Source organism: Chenopodium quinoa, unplaced genomic scaffold (genome assembly GCF_001683475.1).
Source record: "Chenopodium quinoa cultivar QQ74 unplaced genomic scaffold, ASM168347v1, whole genome shotgun sequence".
Taxonomy (NCBI): domain Eukaryota; kingdom Viridiplantae; phylum Streptophyta; class Magnoliopsida; order Caryophyllales; family Amaranthaceae; genus Chenopodium; species Chenopodium quinoa.
This window is the reverse complement of record NW_018745024.1, coordinates 8,977,505-9,000,752: the sequence shown is the minus strand read 5'-3', so window position 1 is coordinate 9,000,752 and position 23,248 is coordinate 8,977,505. Positions and strand designations below refer to the sequence as shown.

At 37.6% G+C, this 23,248-nt stretch overlaps 2 protein-coding genes across 3 annotated transcripts; both read right to left on the bottom strand.

The window, feature by feature from the left end:
- Nucleotides 1-3,852: 3,852 nt before the first annotated feature.
- LOC110708532 (trafficking protein particle complex subunit 6B-like) lies at nucleotides 3,853-7,168 on the bottom strand. The gene is made up of 4 exons (XM_021886670.1): nucleotides 6,835-7,168; nucleotides 5,083-5,200; nucleotides 4,764-4,995; nucleotides 3,853-4,272 (listed from the first exon to the last, which is right to left on the bottom strand). Exons 1-4 carry the CDS (start codon nucleotides 6,984-6,986, stop codon nucleotides 4,244-4,246), a joined length of 531 nt encoding a protein of 176 aa, XP_021742362.1. The 5' UTR covers nucleotides 6,987-7,168; the 3' UTR covers nucleotides 3,853-4,243.
- Nucleotides 7,169-10,489: 3,321 nt separating this feature from the next.
- On the bottom strand, nucleotides 10,490-15,569 carry LOC110708531 (superoxide dismutase [Cu-Zn]-like). 2 transcript variants are annotated; one of them, XM_021886668.1, is made up of 8 exons: nucleotides 15,424-15,569; nucleotides 14,783-14,873; nucleotides 14,593-14,694; nucleotides 14,395-14,490; nucleotides 12,372-12,403; nucleotides 12,182-12,257; nucleotides 10,866-10,919; nucleotides 10,490-10,744 (listed from the first exon to the last, which is right to left on the bottom strand). In XM_021886668.1, the coding sequence occupies exons 2-8, from the start codon at nucleotides 14,856-14,858 to the stop codon at nucleotides 10,722-10,724; spliced, it is 459 nt and encodes a 152-aa protein (XP_021742360.1). In that variant the 5' UTR covers nucleotides 14,859-14,873; nucleotides 15,424-15,569; the 3' UTR covers nucleotides 10,490-10,721. The 2 variants fall into 2 exon arrangements, with proteins under 2 accessions (XP_021742360.1, XP_021742361.1); XM_021886669.1 differs by having other exon boundaries at nucleotides 14,783-14,887; nucleotides 15,424-15,539.
- Between the last annotated feature and the right edge of the window lie 7,679 nt (nucleotides 15,570-23,248).

Genomic DNA, 23,248 nt, shown 5'->3' with positions numbered 1-23,248 from the left:
CGTTCTTCTGAGTTTCAATTGACTTGCTCAGTCTAGCGAACAGTGTATCTAAAGCAGCGGTCGATGAATCAATCCAGTCCTTGGTAGCTCTATGAGCGCTCTCAACTCTACATGTTGTAGTGTTCCCAAAATGAAGTACCTGGTTTGTCCAATATTTGACAAACTTTTCCCTGTGAGGGACCCATTGATGCATCACATAGTCCACCAGTGCTGGACACCACAGGTACGAATCCCTGAAGTTAGCCAATGCTCGCTCATACGCTTCCTCTGTGGTAGCCTGTAGGATCTTCCGCCACTTACCATTCACCAATCTCTCTGCCATTTCCAAATTCTTCTTGAAAAGGTTGTAGGCTTTCACTTTCACGCAGTTGTTGATGTGCCATGTGCACAATAAGTGGTTCGATTCGGGAAAAAGCTCTGCTATGGGGGCAAAGAGACCTCCCTCACAGTCGCTGACGATGGCTGCTGGATGAACATTAGGCCCGATGTAGTTTCTCAGCTTCTCCAACACCCAATAATAACTTGGAGCCGTCTCATCCTTGATGATTGCATGACCAATCAGAAAGTTCTGGTTCGTTGGAGCCATCCCAACCATCTCAACCAGTGGGAACTTGTACTTGTTTGTCTTGTACGTTGAGTCGATCAAAATCACAAATGGCCAAGACTTGATCATATCAGCACAATCAGGATGCACAAGGAAAAGATGAGTCACCTCCGCTGTATCTTCATCAGAATCAAACCAGAACAGGTAACCACGTGATTGTGCCTGGTGTAGCAGCTGCTGTATAGGGTTCCTTCCCTCTGACCGTTCAAACCTGAGTTGTTGTCTGACGTTGTAGATGTGTCTTCGGTTTGGATGGTCTTCTGGAAATTTCTCTAACACAGATGCTAATATTTTAGCAGGCTTCACTTGAGCATCACTCATTTCTTTCACAACTAGTTTCGCAGCAGGACTTAAGCCGCTCAGTTGTCGATGACCCTCTTCATATACTATCATCTCATGGTTGTGATACCCCCATTTAGAGTAACCGTCACGACTCCGTAGTTGTCGAACCTTTACTCTGAACTCACACCCACAACCTTTCCGCTTTGTATCAAACCGAGTGGCTGTACGAAAATCTCTTTCTTCTCTTTTGCGATAACGGTCACATCTCAAAATGCGATCCATTCTACCATCCCGTTGAGATTTATGAGTTACTACTACCAAGCAAAATCCAGCTGCAATTGCAACCTGTTTTGCCCAATCAATCGCCTGTTGAGCTTCTTCGAATGGACCATCATGTCCAAATATCCCACTGTAATCATTTCCGTCTCCACCATATTCCTGCATCAATTATATATTACAATAAATACATTTAACGGATAATACATTTAATTTCTATATTTACACAGAATTAACACAAAAAAAAAGCATAATTATATATAATCAAACTTAATTTTTATAAAAACCCAATTTGAATTTTCAAACTAAATTTAAAAATATACCATTTCGAATTTGGAAATTTAATTTTAAAAAAACCTATTTCGAATTTTCAAATTTAATTTAAAAAAAAAACCATTTCGAATTTTTTCAAAAAATCATTTTCGAATTTTTTTAAAAAATCATTTTCGATTTTTTTTTTAAAAAAAATTAAATAAAAAACAACAACAAAATCAAAAAAGAAAAAAAAAAATAATTTATAAGGGTGGCGTCTGCCAGGGCTGCCACAGCCACTGGACTGGCGCCTGGCAGGGCCGCCTCACCCAGTGGAGTGGCGCCTGGCCAGGACGCCAGTCTGGTGGTCTGGGCGTCTGGGCTGGACGCCACTCTGGTGGTTCTGGCGTCTGGCTTGGACGTCCAGGCTACGGTTTGGGCGTCCACCCTAGGCGCCGGAGCCACTCCGACGGTAAACCGTGAATTTTAACGGTGACTTACCTCGTTTTCCGTCGACGACGACGTACCTCCGGCGTCCCCCGCATCTCTGGCCTGCCCACCGGTCTCCCCCGGCGAGCCAGTACGGCTCCACATTTTTTACACCGAGATTATTTCAATTTTAGAAAATGGGCATAATGGTCAAACCATATCATATTTGTGGGCTTTATATGGTAAATTGCGGGCGATGTTTAGCGTTTCACTATTGTTTCCGTTACTTGGGTTTAGCCACCGTTCAACCACCTTGCGGCCACCTCTCCACTTCACTGCCACCCCCTCCCCCCTACCGGCGCCGGCGCGACCCCACCCCCTTCCCCCAGCCGGCGCGACCCCACCCCTTCCCTTCCCCCACCTGTGCAACCAACCCCCTCCCTTTTCTCGTACTTGCTGCCCCGACCCCTCCACTCACACCGTCACCCACAACGCTAAACCACCGTCACCCACAACGCTAAACCACCACAACTCCGATCTCCTGCTCTCTCCAACATCACCAAGCTCAGCCCACACTTCAACCCCCACCGCAACACTGCAGCGAGCACCACCGCAAGACGCTTCGCTCCACCAGCAGCCCCGCACCACGCCATCAATTGAAACTGAATACACGTCGCTGCTATTGATACAAGATGAATGCCCCCATTGATGCAAGATCGATAATGCTTGGACTCCATTTCCGTCAACCGTAAACCACCAACGCCGCACAAAATTTCCCCCCTTTTCAAAACCCTAATTGCTTCAATTATGATTTAATTTCAATCAAAATCTTCTATCAAATCACTTCAAGGCTCTTCGATCCATTTTCGACGCTTCAGTGCTAGGAATCGAGGTTGAAAACGCCGGAATTAATGGAAGTAATTCAATTTGGGGTGGGGGTTGGGCAGCGAGAACGGGGAAAGGGAAGGAGGGGTTTGTTGGCTGCATAGGGGTGGGGGAGAGGGAGGGGAGTGGGTTCGCACCGGCGCCGGCCGCCGATGGGGGGAGAAGGGGTGGCAATTGAGGGGGAGGGGTGGTTGGGTTAATGTTTTTTTTAAAATAATTTTTTTTTTGAATAAACTTAACGGAACCTTAACGGATTCCGTTAAGTGGTAGTGAAATTTTAATTATGTGATTTTGGGTGGTAGTAATATAAAATATTTTTTTAAATGGGTAGTAAATCTGATACATGGTGCTTTGGCTGGTAGTAAATGTCAATTTTTCCAAAATTTAACTTCCCACAAAATGGAGCTTAATTACTTACCAATATAAGTAGAACATCCCATAGCATTTTCTAGGAAATACAATACAATTACATAAGAATATAAATTTCTAAGAATTTGCACTTCCTACAATCAACCAAACAGGCACTAAATAAATGAGCCTAAACAAAAAAATCTAAATTTCAATTTGTCAAAAAATAAACTCAGATCCAACAACTCCACCCAACTAAATAAGCGAGCCTAAACAAAAAATCTACATTTCAAGCGATAAATTCTGCTAAACAAGCTAAGCGATGCATAAAAAAAATATGCCAAGTATGAGATTGGGACACAGCAAAACGACTAAATGTTGGGGGTGTAGGATGATGCAAGGGGGCATGCGGTGTAGCATGGGAACAAGATATGTGCACCAAAGAACAAGGCATACAAACACCTATTTTTGGCTTATGATTAACAACCTCCATTCTTCCAACTAAAAAATACTGTCAAAAACAATTAAAGAAAAATAAATGCACAGATACCATACAATAGCTGAATGAAAGCTCTAAACAAAGTTAACATATAAAAAAAAAAAAAAAAAAAAAAAAAAAAAAAAAAAAAAAAAAAAAAAACAGAATTGCATATACTTTACATGATTGTAGTTAAAATTTAAACTAATGATTGAAACTTTGTTCTCTTCAAACTTAATGATTGTTAAAACACCTAAATTAACCAGCACAGAAGGGTGAAAACAATAAAAAAAGAGGATACAGACAAGATAATGATCACTATATCTTTCACAATTGAAATTACAAGCACAGTTTTTTCAGATGTCAACATATCATATTTTTGTGAAAAAATGGGTAAAGTAACATACTGTTCTACATTGTTTATCCAGATAAGACAAAATGATGGACATTTTTAGAATCAAAATCAAACTAAAGAACCAGTTTGTCACATCTGTTGTATGCATATTTTCTGAGGAAAACTGTAACCGGTCAAGGTCTCAGGGGCTCCTCAAAGTGGAAGCAATAACTACCAGGGCATCCTCTTTGATTTCAAAGCTGCACACAATCAGAAGAAACCAAGACAAAGTAGCTCATTTGCATGACTGAGATTCTTGAAACATCACCACAAAGTACTGGCTGTAAACTTCATTCTAAACCTTAATCCGAATCACAAATGAACCTGTTTAGGAAGCAACATATGACCGGTGCTTAGGTTGCAAGATACAGAAATGAAAATGAAAACTTGGAACATAAAAGCATAACACATTCAAAACAACAAAAAAGGATATCTGCTGAAAAACATGATGTGATTGATTGTATATAGATATCTCTAGAAGTAAACAATTAGACTAGCTGCAGTCAAAGTGTCAAACCAGCAGGAGAAGAGTTGATTCAGATTCTAATTTCTGACTGTAGGGATTTCAAGATCTCTATATTGAAGAATGCTACCAAAGACTAGTGACCATATAACACGCTTTAAAATAGACCCGACACCCAAAATGTCTAAATCCAACTTAGGCATTATTTATGATAATGAGCCATTTATAGCAGCTCGACTGCCAAAAAAGTCATATAATGTACTAAAAACTGAAAATAGCCACCAAGTATCTCTTTTCAGATGAAATTAGGAATTAAAATAAAAGCCACACAAGCTTTAAAATGATCACTCACATGCAGGAAGGTTAGAAATATCTGCTGAAACAGCACAAGGTATTCCCAAGTTTGTAAGTGCCCCCCTTATGATTCCACATGGAAAGTAGAGATGCATACTTGCTGCCTGTGCAGCTTTGTTCTCCACCGAAGCCTCAGATGTATCTTGGGACGTAACAGAGCTATCAGGTGACGGATCAACAGATATGTGTGATAGCCAACAGAATCGATTATCTTGCAGCACAAAAGTACCCTAACCAAACATAACAGACTAATCTTGTGAGACAATAAATCTTCAATTAATTAATATCAAACCATTTTGTAGTTGGCAGGAACTCACTCTATGATTTGTCTTCAAATTGTCAATCTGTTTCTTGAAGATTTCAGACCAGAAATCCTTACAGATGAACTTGATTGTGTCAAGATGGTCACCAAATCGTGGTCTATCCATGGTATACCTAACAAAAACAACTTCATGTAACAAGCTGAAACTTCCTAATTCCTACTTACTATAGCAGTAACTAAATGCAAACAAGCATTTGAACTCAAAATTTGAAAAAACAAACGGTAACTAACAGCAAATTAACATGAACATCAATCTTGAACCTTATTTTACTGAGAATGTGCACTTCACTAGGGAGGCTATTTGGCTATAAGCCTTATACACATCAAAAATGGGATGGAATCAAATAAAGGAAACAAATAGAATGAATTTCCAACCCATTCCCTTTTCTCAGAAAAAAAATGGTCCTACTTGCTCCCTCACCTTTCGTCACTCCAGCATTTATCTACCTGAATCACGATGAGCAGCACTCCTCCCCCTCCCCCCAATCAACCAACTAGATGAACTTTTAAAGCTGATTTTAGGGCTAATTTGCTAATTAAGGTAGAGGTGTGGAACAAACTACAATGCGGTAAACTGGTAATACATTTGGAAGTAGCAGTTATTTCACCTCTTGGTATTTCACTTCAAATAAAGCAGGAAATTTTGACTTTAACCTTAAACTTCTCTTACATTTCAGTCCCTTATGAGCAACATAGTCCATATGTTGAAACATTAAGTTGAACCAGTAATTTGAAACGGACTTCAGAGGAAAAGGTTCATGGATTTTTTCTGGTTTGGAAAGGAATAAGCACCCTTAGTTGCATGAAGACTTTTAATAGATCTTACAAGGTCTTATTAACAAGGCTTATAAAATGAGATCAAGAAATAAACTTGCCAAAGCATAACACTCACATAATCTTTCCCAATAACTACCCCATCACAATTTTCAAACATCATTCACAATTATCTCAATCCTTGCGATCTCTTAAATCTACATTTTACAGGTCAACAGCATGCAATGTACAAACATATTTGTAAACACCCCACCCCCTAAAACCTGCTGAGCATTTAACAACTCTCCCTTTACATAGGTCATACACCATTACAATGGTTAAGCTTCTCGGTATCTAAACTTAGATCACTTCCCTTCTAAAATGAAGTATAGTCGGATGATTAATCATCAGTAAAATATGAAAGAAATTTCAACAATACTCTCAATAGAAGTTAGTATAGGCTTCTCACATAAGTGTAATACAGACAGAGAAGTTCTTGTAACTGATCAAAATGCTCGTAAATTAATTCGTACGAGTACACTAAAAGATCCATGAATAGCTACTATGATTACCTACTCAATAATTACGAATTACCTAATCAAGCTTCTAGCGTGGCGGATCTTACTCGTTTGGCAGCCGAGAAAACGGTGGCCATAACACAATTTACACCACTTTTCAAGACAATGCAGACTATAGTACAATATCTGCCACATTGTGAGAAATTTACCAATACTAATAAAAAATATTCTACATTGTGAGAAATTTCCCACCAATTTTAAAAGCTAAATCCCCAATAACCCACCAATTTCCAATCCAAATTCAATAAAATCCAAAATTGTAACAATTAAATTCCGCAAATTTGTCAGAAATTCATCATCAACAATCATAAATCCCTTAAATTTCCAAAAATCCAACCAGATCGCATCATCACAACAACTAACGATTCCAACAGAAATGAAATTAGGGTTTGAAAGAATGAGAAAAAAGCGAATACCTCTCGGAAAGTTGATGACCGACTTGGTAGCCAATGGATTCGATACGACGAGCGGCGAGCTCAGGCTTGGTGGCGTAGAAACGATCGGCGTAAGATGAAACCATTTCAATCAATAAACTATCTACACAACTCTCTGCTACTTCCCTCCCCATTTTCTCTCTCTTCTCTCAGCTTCCAAGGTTTTTGTGAATTTGATGATGTTGAGTTTACAACCCAGAAAATGAAGTTAAAATTTACCAGAAGAAGAAAAGAAGGGAAAGTTGAGAAGCAAATTAGAGTTTCCTGACCCAAAAAAATTACTACTACCCGACCATATTGTGTGCATCATAGGTAATGAAAAATATACTAGTATTTTGAGGGAAATTTTGATTTTTGCTACCTATCAAACAGGTCGAATTCATTTTTGCTACTCATCAAAACTTTTATTTTATTTTACTACCTAACATATGCCCATTTTAAAATTTTGCTACCATTGAATAGAATCCGTTTATAATTCCGTTACAACCTTCATTACCACCTTCCGGCCACCACTCCCTCCTTTGCCATCGTACAAGCCTCCCTGTTAGCCACCAAAAAAAAAAAAAATTAAATCAACCACCCAAGAAACCAACCTTGCCCCCTCCCGTTAGCCACCCAGCTCCCTCCCCCCGACCAGCGACCGGCGAACCCATCCCACCCCTTTTCCCCCACAAACGCAACCCAGCCCCCTCCCTTTTCCCCTGCTACCCCGATCCTAGCCACCACACCGAAACCACAATCAAAGATCCGAATCGCCGCAACCACCACCACTACCACCACACTTCTGCAACACTTTGCTCCAAACCCTAACGAATTGACCCGCCTTAACCTTTTCGGCCACCCTAACCCCTAAACCACCACACCGCAACTTTTTTCGGCAAACTTAAATTGATTTCTAGACGAGGTTCGATGGATCAGCGATTTGGTCTGATTTCGGGAATTGATGTGGGTGGCAGCAATTGGTGGTTTGAGTATCGGTGGTTGGGAATTGATTTTGTGCGGGTTGAGTGAGGAGGTGGTTGCAGGGGTTGCGATTGTGGGCTGGTATTTGGAGAGGAGCTGCGTGTGGTGGCTGATTTGGTTGCGAGAACGGGGAAAGGGAAGGGGGGTGGGTTCAGTTGGCAGCGTAGGGGTGGGGGAAAGGGAGGGGGGTGGGTTCGCGCCGGCGCCGGCCGAATCTCTGGGCACCCCGGCAGGGGGGAGGGAAGGGGTGGCAGTTGAGGGGAGTGGTTTATTTTTTTGTTTTTTTATTTTTAATTTATAATTATTTTTTTTTTTTTTAAAAAAAAGTTTAACGGAATTATTAACAGATCCGTTAAGTGGTAGCAAAATTTAAAAAAAGGGCACATGTTAGGTAGTAAAATAAAATAAAAGTTTTGATGGGTAGCAAAAATGAATTCGGCCTGTTTGACGGGTAGCAAAAGTCAAAGTTTCCTATTTTGAGATCTTGTTAAAAGCGTCACGATGTATATTTATCAAATTTTTTATAATTTTTGCTTATAAGAAATTAAAGATATTAATAGTTGAATTTATGCATTGGCAAACTTGACTAAAGAAACGTGTCAACTAAAAAGAAACGGATAAAGTAGTTACTAGTATACCAAAACTATGGAGTAAAACTGGTAAAGTACTTGTAAAAATACGAGTATGAAGTTTGTCTCAATTTTTAAATTCATGACATGGATTTATTTCGGGCGGTATAAAAATATCTGATCCGTTTGATCCAATCCAAAATTTCAAGTATATGCAAAAATAGGGAAGCAAATTGGAGCTTCCTGATGGTTTTAATTATACTCCCTCTGTCCCTTAATTATAAATCTATTTCTTTCATTTATTACTCACATAATATAATAAAGAGAAATGGACATATAATAAGGGGCAGAGGGAGTAATATTTAAGAAACAGTAACATAAATTAACAACTTATGTAATTAAATAATTAATAGAGTATAAAAATGGTCAAATTTGATCATTGATATATGTAAAATTCAAAATATTACATTTAAAGAGAACAAGCAAAATATTTAATGCTTGTTTGGTTGGAAGATATTTTTCTTGGAAATGGAAATTCCCAGGCAATAGGCAATAGCTAAAATAAGTTGTGTTTGATAAGAAATTTTATTTCCCAGGAAATACCTATTCCCAATGATGTAACCAAACACTTTTGCACAATTTTTATGTAAATTAGCAAGGAAAAAACTTTTCCATGAAGTATATGATTTCATGTGGGAATTTATGTCCCATGTTGAACCAAACAAGTAATTAAGTAACTCCACACCATTTAATTGATATGGACTATTATTGTAGGTAGGGATGGCAATGAAGAGGGTCAGATGCGAATGATGGTACCTCCATACCCATATCCGTCTAAAATTCTTATACCCATCACCGCCCCACCACCCGTGGCGGGTACAATATCCACATCCATACTCGCCCCACCGGATACAAGATAGGATCTATCCCCACCCCAAAATTGTCCCAAACTCATTGCCATGATGCTCCATTATATCACATTAATGACAATTATATCAAATTAGAAAATTGGGACTTTTACTATCCAAGCTTATTGGGTCTTAGGGGATATCAAGTTTCATAAATTCTAAATTTTTCTAGAAGAAATATGGTGCGGGTATAAGGTGGGTACGGGGTGGGGCGGATATGGGACGGGTCTACTCTAAAATCCATACCCGCCCCATCACCTATGGCGGGTACACATTTATACCCATCCCCGCCCCATCACCTGCCAAACCTCCTTCTATCCCCGCCCCACTTGGGCGGGGTGGGGCGGGTCTCCCATTTAACCCAACCCACTACCATCTCTTGTATGATTATCCTCTTCTTCCTTCAAAATATTGATTACCATTTACCTCTATATTTTAACTTTATTAAGAGTTGTATTGAATTGATAATTAATATTAGAGGTACGTAGGGCAGGTATGTAGTATATGGGGGAGTAAATGAAATGAAGTAAACTTATGCAACTATGCTAGCTTAAAGTATTGATCAATCCTTTTTTTTTTAATGATTCATAAAAAAAAAAAATCGATCTTAAAGAGATGGAAAGAGTACATAATATCCTAATTGATGCAACCATGCTAGCTTAAATTTATATTAATAATTTCTTAGAAATGATTTATAAAGAAAAATAAGACAATATTTAAAAGATAAAAGGAATACAAAACATCCTAATTGATACAAGTACTCGTATTTGTTTTTGTAAAGATAACATGTAATATGACAATAGTTAACTAGAAAACCCTTAGGTACCTATACTTGATTATGAGTTCAAATCTTGTCAAATTACTTTTCTCTAAGTTTTTTAAACCTACTTTTATCTCTCCATTCCTCTCTCGATCTTTCCTTTGGTGCTCTCTTTTTCATTATCAATTACAGTTCACTAGTTCGATATGGCATGTTGAGGCACCAATCAAGCAATCAGTATATTACACAGACCCAAATGTAGCAAAGTACACCCAATCCTCAAATGCTCATTTGCTTTGCCTCAAGTGCTATTTTACTCGACGTCAGAATTTGCGAACAAGCAGGCAGAATGCCAAATGCATTGGCATAAAGCAAGTTCAAACATAAATGCAAATCACATTCATAAGCCCTAAATAGGATAATATAATAGATCAAAGTTGCAAAAGCCGTTAAATATATAGCTAGGTAGTATAAATCATCAAACATAGTTCACAGCCAATGCAAAATCCAAACATATAACAGAATCCAGTAGATTACATAACATGGCCAATTCAAGTCACAATAATTCTAATTTTTATTTAGGACCCATCTCTCTCTCTCATTTTTTTTTCCCTAGACTAATCTTTGATGGCATAGCAAGGAAACCACAATCTGCACTTCTATTTCTCTTTAACCTTGAAGACCAATAATTCCTGCACCAATATCAGAAATTTTGTTACTATCAATCCAAAAAAATGAAGATAATTGGCAACCTGACTAGCACTATAGTCAGGGATAAGAATCCAAAAACCATTCAAGGATTTATAAGCTTACCACAAGCGATTCTTCCACCAGCATTGCCTGTGGTCTTGCTGAGTTCATGTCCACCTAAAAATAATATATCCCAAAACAGAGATGAATTAGGATTCTCTTACAGTATTCTGATCTGTGTATGAGATAAATGCGGCTACAGCAGGTCTTGTAACACACAAAGCTAAAATAAAATCCAGCTCTAAAAAGGTGTACAAGGATCTGTTTCATTGTGCTCTTCTTAATGCAAAAGAGTAAATTTAAGTCTTGTAACATCTAATGTCCATGACATGAAGGTATGTTATAATTACAACAGTAACTATGTGCAATCCTAAGAGACCTAAATGGCTAAATCCAAAGCATACATATTTCAACTTCCAAAACTTCAATTATATGGGCAATGTGATGATAGCATGCTTATTTATACGTTCTCTGTAAATGCATGTTTTCAGTCTATCACTGGACAAGCCTAGTTGGTTAGGCAGTTAAGAAAGAGAGGCCTTTTCTAGATACTTCTATACACAAACAGCTTCTTGAAATCCCTTTAAAAAGAGCTCTTAAGTTTGATTGTTGAACACAAAATAGATTTTTAATCTCTCTGTTTCCCGATCCTTCATTTTCTCTATTTTTTATTCTCTGTTCTTTTTGCTCAAATCTTTTACTATTTTAGGCTTTTAGAAATGGCAAAAAGTGAGAAAATCCAACAGGATAAGATATAAATATATACTACCTCCGTTTCATTTGTGACATTCACCAACATCTAGGTAAAATTTGTTTGTGAGTGGTAAATAAAATATATATATATGAAAAAAAAAAAAAAAAAAAAAGAGAGGAGGAGAAGGTTGTATCTTGCATGTGATGAGGGGATAAATAGAAATAAAAGAAAAGTAAAAGAAGAAAGAAAACATTTGTTGCAAATTATTGTAGTTTCCAATTATGGTAAATGTTGCAAATAAATTTAAACAGAGGTAGTAGATAGCTTAATAGAAACCATCTTGTTTACTCATTCAGCATGTAATGCAAAAAGAAAAAGGCACTCATCAGGCTATCCCTCAATGATGTATTCCAAGGCTTTTCCACAATCAGTTAGTAATAATAAAAAGCTACCCTAAATGCCATAAGACCACTCAAAAACAATTTAACTCTCTATTGTCTCACCACCCTAGATGATTAAATTAGCCCAATAATTGCAAGTTCAACATAGCTTCCTCCAGATTGCATTAGCCGCAGTAAAAGGTTCAATACAGAAAATTGACATAATGGATGGAGTGATGCCTTAAATAGTAATGACAGGTCAAATGTTTTGGACCAGCAATTAACTAATAGTATAAAAACATTACCCCTTCCAAGATCATCGGGATCAGCATGGACAACAACAGCCCTCCCCACAATAGAATTGGGACCAGAAAGAGGTATCTGCAAAACAAACATTATGTTGGGTTAATATAAATTGATACACGATAAAAATAAAATAAAATAGAAAGTAAAAAAGAATTTCGGGGTCAACAAGATGAGGAAAACAAAAATTACCTGGTTATCAATGATGGTAAAGGTAGCAGTACCTGAGACACACGAATGAACAGAGTGTAAGATACACAAATGAACAAAGTGTAGTAAATAAGAAATTCAAAGCCGGATTTTGGAACATGGAATCTATAAAATTGGTACTCCGTACATAAACAAATGCAAATTTGCTTGTGACCCCAAGCTATTGTCATATCTTTACAAGAGATGGAATGCTATGAACTATGGACTCCAGAACCTTCTTGCTTTCTAGGAAAATATAGATACTCCATACTAAAGATGTTGAGTAGAGACACGGGAGAACAAAACACAGCCCCTAACCTTTATAACTTAATGCTTAATGATCTCATTGCAATTTCTGTCATCAAAATTTCAAAGCTCACAAACTGATTAAATTTCACCTTTCATCACTCCAACATTTCATCTTCCTGACAACAACCCCAACTAGATAAACTTTGAAAGTTAATTTTTGGGTTATATGCTGATTGAGATATTGGTGTGGAGCAAACTAGAAGTGGTAAACATTTGGAAGTAACACTTAGTTCATTTCTTAGTGTTTTGCTTCACATAAGACTGGAACCTTTAACCTTAACCTTAAACTTCTCTAACATTTCAGTCTCATACGAACTGCATAGTCCACATGTTGAGGCATAAACTTATAACAGACTTGAGAGGGAAAGGTAATGGCTTTTTTTTGGTTTGGAATGGAATAAGCACCCCCATTCACGCGAAGCCTAAACCTTACAAGGAAATTATTACTACCTCCGTTAATTATTACTTGCAACTTTTGCCATTTTAGGATGCTTCCAATTACTTGCAACTTTCCAATTTCTTTCCTTTTTTGGCAATTTTTTTTAAATAAGATTACAAAAATACCCTTACCAATAATGTTAAAAACACACTTAGATAATTTAATTACAGGTCATTAAATTAATAATTTCACTTATTTAACATAACTATTCTCACCCAATTCCAATTTACCCATACTAATTCAATCAAAAATCCAACCCAACAAATCATTCCACCATCAGATTCATCTTCCAATAACTCATTCGAACACCACCTTCAATATCGATGTCGCCGCCGCCATTTCTAACCACCACCTACAACATCGCCGCCTCTAAACACCGCTACAACGTCGCCTCATCCACCTGTTGTTTAGATCTAATGGTTTGAGAGCTGGGTGGTTTGATTTCCGATGATTTCGGGTTGAGTGGGGATTTCTGGTTTCGAGATGAGTGGGGGGTTTAGGGGAGGTTTCAAAATGGGCTAGGGCTTTTGTGGTTCTAGGATGGGTACGGTGGTTTAATTTTTGGTGGTTTTGGTTGAGTGGGGGTTTGATTTCCGGTGGTTTTCGAGTTCAGGGGGTGGTTTCGGGTTGTTTGGGGGTTTTTGGTTTCGGGTTGAGTGGGTGGTTTTTGTTTAGGGGGTGCGGTGGTGGTGAGGTTGGAATTAGGGGGTGTCGGCAGTGGTAGGTTTGGGTCTTTGGGGGTCTCGGCGATGGTGAGCTTCGATCTGGGGTTCGGCGATGGTGGGTTTGGGTTTGTGAGGGGGTCGTCGTGCCGATCTGGGTATAGGGGATGTCAGCGAAGGGTGGTGGTGGTGGTGGCGACGGCAGGTCTTGGTTTAGGAGTGAGTCAGTGGTGGTGGACTGGTGGGTGGCTTGGGTGGTTATTTAATCATTTTTAATTTTTTCTCTCTCATACTTAAGCACATACCCTTACAATTATGAAATTTTGACTTGGGAACCGTGTCCACCCCCAAAGTTGCAAGTAATAATAAACGGAGGTAGTATTTAACAAGTCTTATAAGAAGAGATAGACTTGTCGAAGCTGGTCTACAGGCACCCCATTCCCTCTAACCTGTTGAGTGTTGAGCATTCAAAAACTATTGGATGCTAAATTCAGACGGATCCTTCTTAAATCTATTTCCTCATTCTAGTTTACTTCAGCAAATTAAAGGATGGACAAGGGTAACAGAAAACTCTCTCTAAACATCATCACCAAGAGATTAAAATTCAGCAACGTACCATCATCCCCAACAGTGATGTTTCCAAGATCACCAGCGTGGCGAACTTCGTCTTCAGGAGCTCCATGCTCTTTTCCATTTGGGTTAAAGTGTGGTCCTGCAAACAAGTTCATCAGACACTACCCAAACATAATCTTCACTTCCAGAACACATAGTCATAAACCATTATCAATGTTGTACGATGAAATTCAATTCATACCAGTTGACATACAGCCATTTGTGGTGTCACCAAGGGCATGAACATGAAATCCATGGAGCCCGGGCTTAAGACCCGAGACATTTCCAGTCACAGTTGTTGGGCCTAAAAGAAAATGCAATCAAAACCATCAAAATTCGCGTAACATTCTTTCGATGTTTCAACCAACAAGAAAATAGATATCAAATTTTACCATCTCCTTCCTGGTTGAAGTAAACAGTACCAGCAACACCCTCACTGCTGCTTAGAACAACCACGGCCTTGCCCATGTTTATGTGTGTATTCTAGAAAACAAAAGCTGCTAATAAGTTCGTAATTATTCGATTAACGAAACAATAATCACAATCAATACAAAAATAGGATCAACATTGATTGATGATTTTTGCACAAAAGAATTGCAAACATAAACGGTATAGAATTGAATTACAACAGCGTTCAACTAACGCAAGGCAAAAATCGAGCTTATAGTACAGAGAAACACAAACAGCCAAATAAAAAATCCCCAAAATGTTCAGATTTCAATATTCCAGGCAAAAGATTAAGTTCTCAAATTCAGAAATCAATTCAAAATCAGAAGAATACAAAATTAAAAAAAAAATAGAAAATTCAACAACAAAAACGACAAATAAGCAATCAATAACACCAGAAAACAATGATCTAGTCAATATATATATAATCAAATTATAGTTCTGGAAAACTAAACAGATTCAAATCACTAAATGCTATAGATTTGCGCGAATAATCATAAGAAATTTGAGTTGACTCCGATCGTCAAAACAATTAGATATACCCTAAATTGGAATCGAAAAAGAGAGGGAATGATGAAATGAGTACCTCAGAACACCCCTGGAAAATTGAAGAGAGAGAAAGTGAGAGAAGAGTTGAAGATTCGAGCAAAGGTTGAAATGAAATGAGGTGAGTTGGTGAGTGGTGAGGTTTATATAAAAGGAGTTGAATTTTCCAGTTTTAAGACAGGTAGCCGCACGACTATAAATAAAAAGTTCTAGTAGTTTCTATTACCTACCTACTCCCACACAATGGATAGCCTCGTATTTACACCTATTTTAGGGTGGATGTACATCAACCCATTTTGGAATGAATGCCTCATTTGGGTTGTTCATTCATGGATTCATCATAGATAGACATGTACGGATGTACCGATTAATCTATACAACACGACACGACTGGTAATAGATTTAGTAGTTGTATGCTAGATCCCCTGATGTGAGCGTGTGATATGGAGTAGTTTTTATTAGAAATTTAGAATTGTACGTTACTCAAGTCGGATTGTTGAATTCCTTCTATTGCATTGAAATGTCACTCGTAACATACTAACATGCACTTAATCTTATCCTATTGAGATATGATGGGATATTATTTGATTTGGTAGAATATTTTCTCATGTATAATTTAGTTAACTTTATATTCTCCTAGAATTATCTTTTATTCTAGGGTTAGAGGTGTAACTCTATATATTTTCATGAGCATGAATGTGAAGGCAAGGCAAGCAATTCTATTCCAATTATTCTAATATCTCCCTAATTTGTCATGGTATCAAGAGCGGGTTAATTTTTATTTTTTAGCCATGGTCGGTGATGATCAAACACCACCGGGGCAAGAAATTTCAAGTTCTTTGTTTACATCTTCCTACACTCTTTGCAACAAGCAAGGACAAATCACTTCTATGGCTGCGTATGAGCAGCAGCTCGTTTAGCCTACTCACCCCCTGCATACCCACGGCCAGGCAGAGCAGACCACAGGCAGTCCGTGGCAACTGCCTGCAGATTGCAAGGGGAGTGCGGGGTGTACTACCAGGGGGTGACGACCCTACATGGCAGTCAAACCAGCCCCTAATCGATTTCAGTAATGAGCAGACCACACATCTGCAATTAGACATCACCACCGAACACTCAAAGGTGTTTTCGGGTTTTGTGGGCAGTGATAAGTTTGATAATTCTTGTTGGATTATTGATACCGGAGCAACCCATCATGTTACCGGTACTAGTTCTTGGTTGTTTGACACTCACATTATTGAATGTCCGGTTGGTTTTCCAAATGGTGAGCGTGTTCTTGCTACTTTGGAAGGTTCCGTTCGTTTGTCCGATAAAATCACTCTCAATGGAGTTCTCTTTGTGCCTCATCTTCACTGCAATTTAATCTCTGTTACTCAACTTAGTGATCAATTAAATGTTGTTGTTCAATTTAACTCATATATGTGTGCTATACAGGATCGACTGAAGAATCTGATTGGAACGGGACTTAGGTGAGACAGACTAAATTATTTTAGCAAACTGGTTGAGGTGCAACGTGTGTTTGTGTTTGAAGCTACATCAGAATTGGAGCTCTGGCACAGACGAATGGGACACCCTTCAGAAAAAGTAGTTAAGTTGCTTCCTCATATTAGCAATAATAAAAATGGTTTATCTAAGGGGTGTGAAGTGTGTTTTCGTGCTCAACAACCTAGAGACAAATTCCCTCTAAGTGAAAATAATTCTACTAGAATTTTTGAAAAAATTCATTGTGATTTGTGGGGTCCATATCATCATGTTTCATCATGTGGTGCTCGTTATTTTTTTACTATAGTTGATGATTATTCCCGAGCTGTTTGGATTTATTTGATGCTTGATAAAACAAAAAAATTTCGGATGTTTATGGGGTTTGTTGCTGTGGTTGAACGACAATTTAATCAAACAATTAAAATTGTGCAAAGTGATAATGGAACGAAATTTAATTGTTTGAACGATTATTTTGTTGCAACTGGCATTTTGTTTCAAACCTCTTGTGTAGGGACTCCTCAACAAAACGGGAGAGTAGAGAGAAAACACAAACACATTCTAAATGTTGGTAGAGCCTTGAGATTCCAAGCCAAATTACCCGTTTATTTTTGGGGGGAGTGCGTTTTAGCCGCGACTCACTTGATTAATCGAACTCCTACCCCTATCCTAAAAAATAAAAGTCCTTTTGAAATACTCTTTAATAAATTAACCTCCATCTTTTGGTTCTATTCGTACTTTTGGTTGTCTGTGTTTCACACACAATCAAAAGACGAGGGGGGATAAGTTTGCTAGTAGGAGTCGCAAATGTGTTTTTGTGGGGTATCCATTCAGGAAAAAGGGATGAAAGTTATTTGACCTTAAAACAAAGGAATTTTTTGTCTCTCATGATGTGAAATTTGTTGAAGAAATGTTCCCCTTTGGTAGCCCGGATGATGTTAATATAGAGCCAAATTTTAGTGGTACAGAGGATAATATTCATGTTGATTTTGCTGATTTTGACTTGGGTTATAATGACAATGGTGCATTTGACAATGAGGGCACTCACACTACGTTAGAAATGGGAGAATCAGCCCACTCCGCAACCAACCCACGGCACAATGCTGCAGACCGCAAGGGGGTTGCGGAGTCCCCTGCGCCAGCCTCTGCTACTGCCCATCAGCAGCTCGAAGAAGCTGCCATTTCCTAGCAGCAGTTACCCAAAGTTGTCCCTGCTCAGTCACTACAATCCGGGCATGTAACACCCCAATAATTCTCTCTTTAAACCTGTGAGGACCCTGAACAATATTCAAGAGAATTACTGGCGTGCTACTGCCACGTGTTCAAACGTTGAGGCTTTATCAGAAAATAGCAGCGGAAAAACTAAATCAGTTATAAATAAGTTTCAAAACCAACGAATGAAACCAAATTAAGTCATACAACTTGGAACCATTAAGGCCCTTATTCAAAACCCAATAAAAGTAGTAAGTGATTAAATTCAGTGTTCAAATAAATTCAAACCCAAAAGAAATAGTGTCGAATAAAATCGACTTAAAATAAATTCAAACTTGCAAAAGAAATAAAATGCAAACAACCAACTCTCTACTCAAGATCCCACAACCCTGATGAATGCTGCATGTGTAAGAACCTGTGGTAATTCTGCTCCCCAATATTACAAGTGTAAAAATTGGATCGTCATAGGGTCATTGAAAGGCGAAGGCCATGACCAAAGAAAGACACACAAAGCACGCAATCAGCAAAGCTGAGTACATACAAGTTGCAAAATAAATTAAGAAATCCATAACATGCTACTAATAATCAATCATCATGCATCATTAAATTATAAACTCAACACACGACTCAACTATTTATATTACTAAGACTCCATTAATTAATAATAGGTAAATCATTATTTTTATTCATTGGATTACGCAATAGACAAGGTTGTCCAACCCATGCTCCATTTGGAACATCAATAAAAGAAAAACTCCATGCCTCCTTTCGGAAACATCAATAAACATCCAACGACCACTGGCGCGACTCCGTGACCGTAGTTAGTATGAGATCTCACCTAACTCCTAGTTTTGAAAAATATTTGAAATAAGAGACTCGTAGATCAGACGGCCTCGAGAAAAGTACACGACTAATACCCCATGTACCCCAACCCCTGATTGTCATTACTCCAGAAGTGCACCAATCCAGGGTTTTATTGCTCATCCATCTTGCACTTTACGTGATTTACAGGTTTATACTTGGTGATGACTCATATTCATAACAATACAATCAATCCAATATCAATTCAATCAAGTAAAACAACTTTTCAATTTCAATTCTTGATTTATTAGTGGCAAGCAACATTTATTATTTATTCCTTTACTACCTCGGTGTATAAACACCTTGAGTGCATAAGGCACCCCAAAACCTTAACCTCGTCTTAGAAGACTTAAATTCTTCCTTTACTCATCCTGTTTGCATAATCATGAATGAGTAATAAATTAATCTTTTTACCAATCACATACCTTTGCCTCTAAACGCACCCTGCATAATTAGAGCACAAATAATACTTGCATTATAAAATAGTGCACATCATTTGAAATTCACAATGTATAACCAAACAATTTAACCCAGTCAATCCTATACATGATACTAAGTTCTCGATCCGTCCTTAAACATGCACCTAAAAGAAAGGTTTCGTAACTCGTACGTACCTTGAATAAACGAATTGGTATGCCACTTTACTAACTAGAAATCACCTTCAATAAACTCCTCTCCTAAACCAAATAATAACATCTCAATCAATACCCAATCAATCAAATTTACAGCAATACTAACTTACTTTAAAACCTTCAAAATCCAAATCAAACAACACTTTAAAACCTTCCATTTAGTTAAAATTAAAGGCTTATATATAGTTCTTTAAATTTTCTTCATAAAAACCTTAAAATACACTCTTATACATGAAATTACAGCAAGTTCAAAGTCTAATAAAAATCTGAAATTATATAAAACCCCTAAAAATCTCCCTTTTTAATGGGTGATTAAACCCTCTTTATAAAACATCAAAAGTAGTACTTAGAAACTATTTCCAACACTTAAAACTTCAATAAAAACATATATTTATGCTTAATTAACTTTAAACATAATTAATTTTATTAATCAAACTCAAGGATAATATTTTAAATATAAAAAAACTTTGTTAAAATCAAAAACTGCCCAAAAATCATATTTAGAGGCTGAATTTGGCCACGAGAGGGTGGTGCTCACTACTAAAGATAGTGAGTCTTTCTTAAAACGTTGTTTCCACATGGAAAACACTACTTTTTCATCAAAATCGGATGAGTTCAGAATCTGATCGGGATTAAAACGGGATTAATATTAACGAACGGAAATCTAAAAATTAAAACACGAATCTATGTGTTCAAAATAATCTGGAATTAAGCTAAACTAATCAGTAGTTATAATCACCAAAATTTCAAAACATCATTACTATAAAAGCCCAAATCAATTGTTCATAAAAACCCTAAAATCATGATTTTCAATAAATTAAAACCCTAGGTTTATAATTCATAAAATATGAAATTTATAACATAAATATAATCTGAAATTTATAATCTTTATACCATTAAAATATAATTTGATACTAAAAATATAATCTTTATACTAAAATCAAAACCCAAAACAATTAAATTAACATTAAGCAAAATAATGAAACAAAGGAGGATGAAAATAAGACTAACCTTTTTGTGTGGGAAATTTTTGGAGATTCATGGGGTATTTATAGGAGAGAATTATTGTAGGGTAAAAAGAAAGATTGGGCCTCATAAAAATAATGGGTCGATTAAGTAAACAAATGGGTTAGACTTGTGTGATTGGACATAAATTGTAGAATAAAGGTGCATAAAATAATTTGTTCAAATAATTTTCGACCCAGATTAATAAATTGAAACTTTTGAAATTAAATCATGAAAAATAACAAATAAATATTATAAATAAAATAAATTTTCATTTATAAAATATTTAAAAATACGGGGGATTACAGGGCAGCAGCTAGATGCCGCTGCTCCTGCCCAGCACCAGCAGTCCGAGCAGGTGACCACTCAGCAGCAACCTGACCTCACGGCTCCACATGTACAAAGTGAGTTGGGTCGTGGTTTTCGAGATAAGTTTCCTTCTGTTTTACTCCGTGATTATGTGACTCACACAGTGTTTTCTAAAAGTCCGTCTCCGCCATCCAATCAGTCTTCAGGTACCCCGTATCCCTTAGCACATTATATTCATTGTGACAATCTTTCTATAAATTATCGGAAATTTATTTCAGCTGTTGTGCAAAGCAAAGATCCGAAAAGTTTTAGAGAAGCTATGAAATTTGATGGGTGGCGCAAGTCAATGCAGGAAGAAATTCGGGCTTTAGAAGACAATGGTACTTGGACATTGGAACATCTTCCGCCAGGGAAAAGAGCTCTAGGAAGTCAATGGGTCTACAAGACCAAGTTTTTGTCAAATGGAGAGGTAGAGGTTCTCAAATCTCGTTTGGTAGTGTTTGGAAATCATTAGATTATGAAGAAACCTTTGCTCCGGTTGCAAAAATGACGACAGTGCGCACTGTCCTAGCTATTGCGGCTGCCAAAAATTGGGAGCTACATCAAATGGATGTACATAATGCATTCTTACATGGTGATCTCGGTGAGGAGGTCTACATGAAATTGCCTCCGGGTTTTGAAAGCTCGGATCCTTCCTTGGTTTGCAGACTTCGAAAGTCACTCTATGGCTTAAAGCAGGGTCCTCGATGTTGGTTCGCCAAACTTACTACGGTCTTAAAACAGTATGGTTTCATACAATCTTATTCTGATTACTCTTTATTTACATATACTACAGGCAAAGTGCAAATTACTGTCTTAGTGTATGTTGATGATTTGATAATTTCTGGGAATGATTTCGCTGCATTAACTATGTTTAAGGCCTATCTTTTTGATTGCTTCAAAATGAAGGACCTTGGTCCTTTGAAATATTTTTTGGGCATTGAGGTGGCTCGTAGCTCTTCAGGTTTGTTTTTATGTCAACGGAAATATACGTTGGATATTATTTTCGAAGCAGGTCTTTTGGGTGCAAAGCCTAGTGAGTTTCCCATGGAACAGAATCACAGGTTGGGTCTAGCTACTTGTGAATTTCTCTCTGATCCAGAGACGTACCGACGACTCGTTGGCCGTTTGATTTATTTGGGCGTTACTCGACCTGATTTGGCATACTCAATACATGTGTTGTCCCAGTTTATGCAAGAGCCTCGTCGTGAGCATTGGGATGCTGCGTTGAGGGTAGTTCGTTATTTGAAAGGCACTCCAAGACAGGGTATTTTATTGAGCTCTAATTGTGACTTGACTTTACAGGGTTGGTGTGATTCAGACTGGGCCGCATGTCCTCTCACTCGTCGTTTTTTATCTGGTTGGTTGGTGTTTCTTGGCAAGTCACCCATCTCGTGGAAAACAAGAAGCAACCCACTGTTTCTACATCTTCTTCATAAGCCGAATACAGGTGCATGTACAACACTACTTGTGAGCTAAAGTGGATCAAAGCATTGTTACTAAGTCTTGGTATTCAACATCCAAAGGCAATTAACTTATTTTGTGACAATCAGTCAGCTCTCCATCTTGCTAAAAATCCGGTGTTCCATGAAAGAACGAAGCACATTGAAGTTGATTGCCACTTTGTTCGTGATGCAATTACGAAAGGGTTGATTTCTCCTTCCTATGTTTCGACATCTTATCAACTTGCGGATATTTTCACAAATGCACTTGGCAAAGCACAGTTTGAGTTTCTTCGTTCCAAGTTGGGCATTCATGATGCTCCAACTTGAGGGGGGGGGGAGGGTATTGAGATATGATGGGATATTATTTGATTTGGTAGAATATTTTCTCATGTATAATTTAGTTAACTTTATATTCTCCTAGAATTATCTTTTATTCTAGGGTTAGAGGTGTAACTCTATATACTTTCATGAGCATGAATGTGAAGGCAAGGCAAGCAATTCTATTCCAATTCTTCTAATTTCTCCGTAATTTGTCATATCCTTTTATTGGTTTGTTTTATTACCATTGAAGAGTCATGTCTTTCTAACTCTTCTTGTCCCATCTCAGCTGTTTGTTTTATTATCATTGAATAATCAAGTTTTACTAACTACTCTTGTTCCGCGTTACTTGTTTATTTTTATTACAAACAAAATTGAGGGGTCATGTCCTAGTGAGAAGTCTTGCTCCAATTAAACTGATTGTAGTATCTTAGTTACTTTTCAAATTATAATTATTCATTCACAACTAGAAAATTGGTTGATCATCTTACGTCCATGTGTTTCCATTGCTATAAACACATACATTTTTTTTAATCCATGATCAAACAAGCACACAAATTTCATG

Excerpts from the sequence above, each read along its gene's own strand:
- LOC110708532 (XM_021886670.1), bottom strand. The coding sequence starts at position 6,986 with ATGGGGAGGGAAGTAGCAGAGAGTTGTGTAGATAGTTTATTGATTGAA. Across the intron at positions 4,996-5,082 it reads ATTTGAAGACAAATCATAGA|GGTACTTTTGTGCTGCAAGA; the intron begins GTGAGTTCCTGC and ends ATGTTTGGTTAG. Across the intron at positions 4,273-4,763 it reads TATTTCTAACCTTCCTGCAT|GTTCATTTGTGATTCGGATT; the intron begins GTGAGTGATCAT and ends CTTCCTAAACAG.
- LOC110708531 (XM_021886668.1), bottom strand. The coding sequence starts at position 14,858 with ATGGGCAAGGCCGTGGTTGTTCTAAGCAGCAGTGAGGGTGTTGCTGGT. Across the intron at positions 14,491-14,592 it reads AAATGGCTGTATGTCAACTG|GACCACACTTTAACCCAAAT; the intron begins GTATGAATTGAA and ends ACTTGTTTGCAG. Across the intron at positions 12,404-14,394 it reads CATCACTGTTGGGGATGATG|GTACTGCTACCTTTACCATC; the intron begins GTACGTTGCTGA and ends CGTGTGTCTCAG.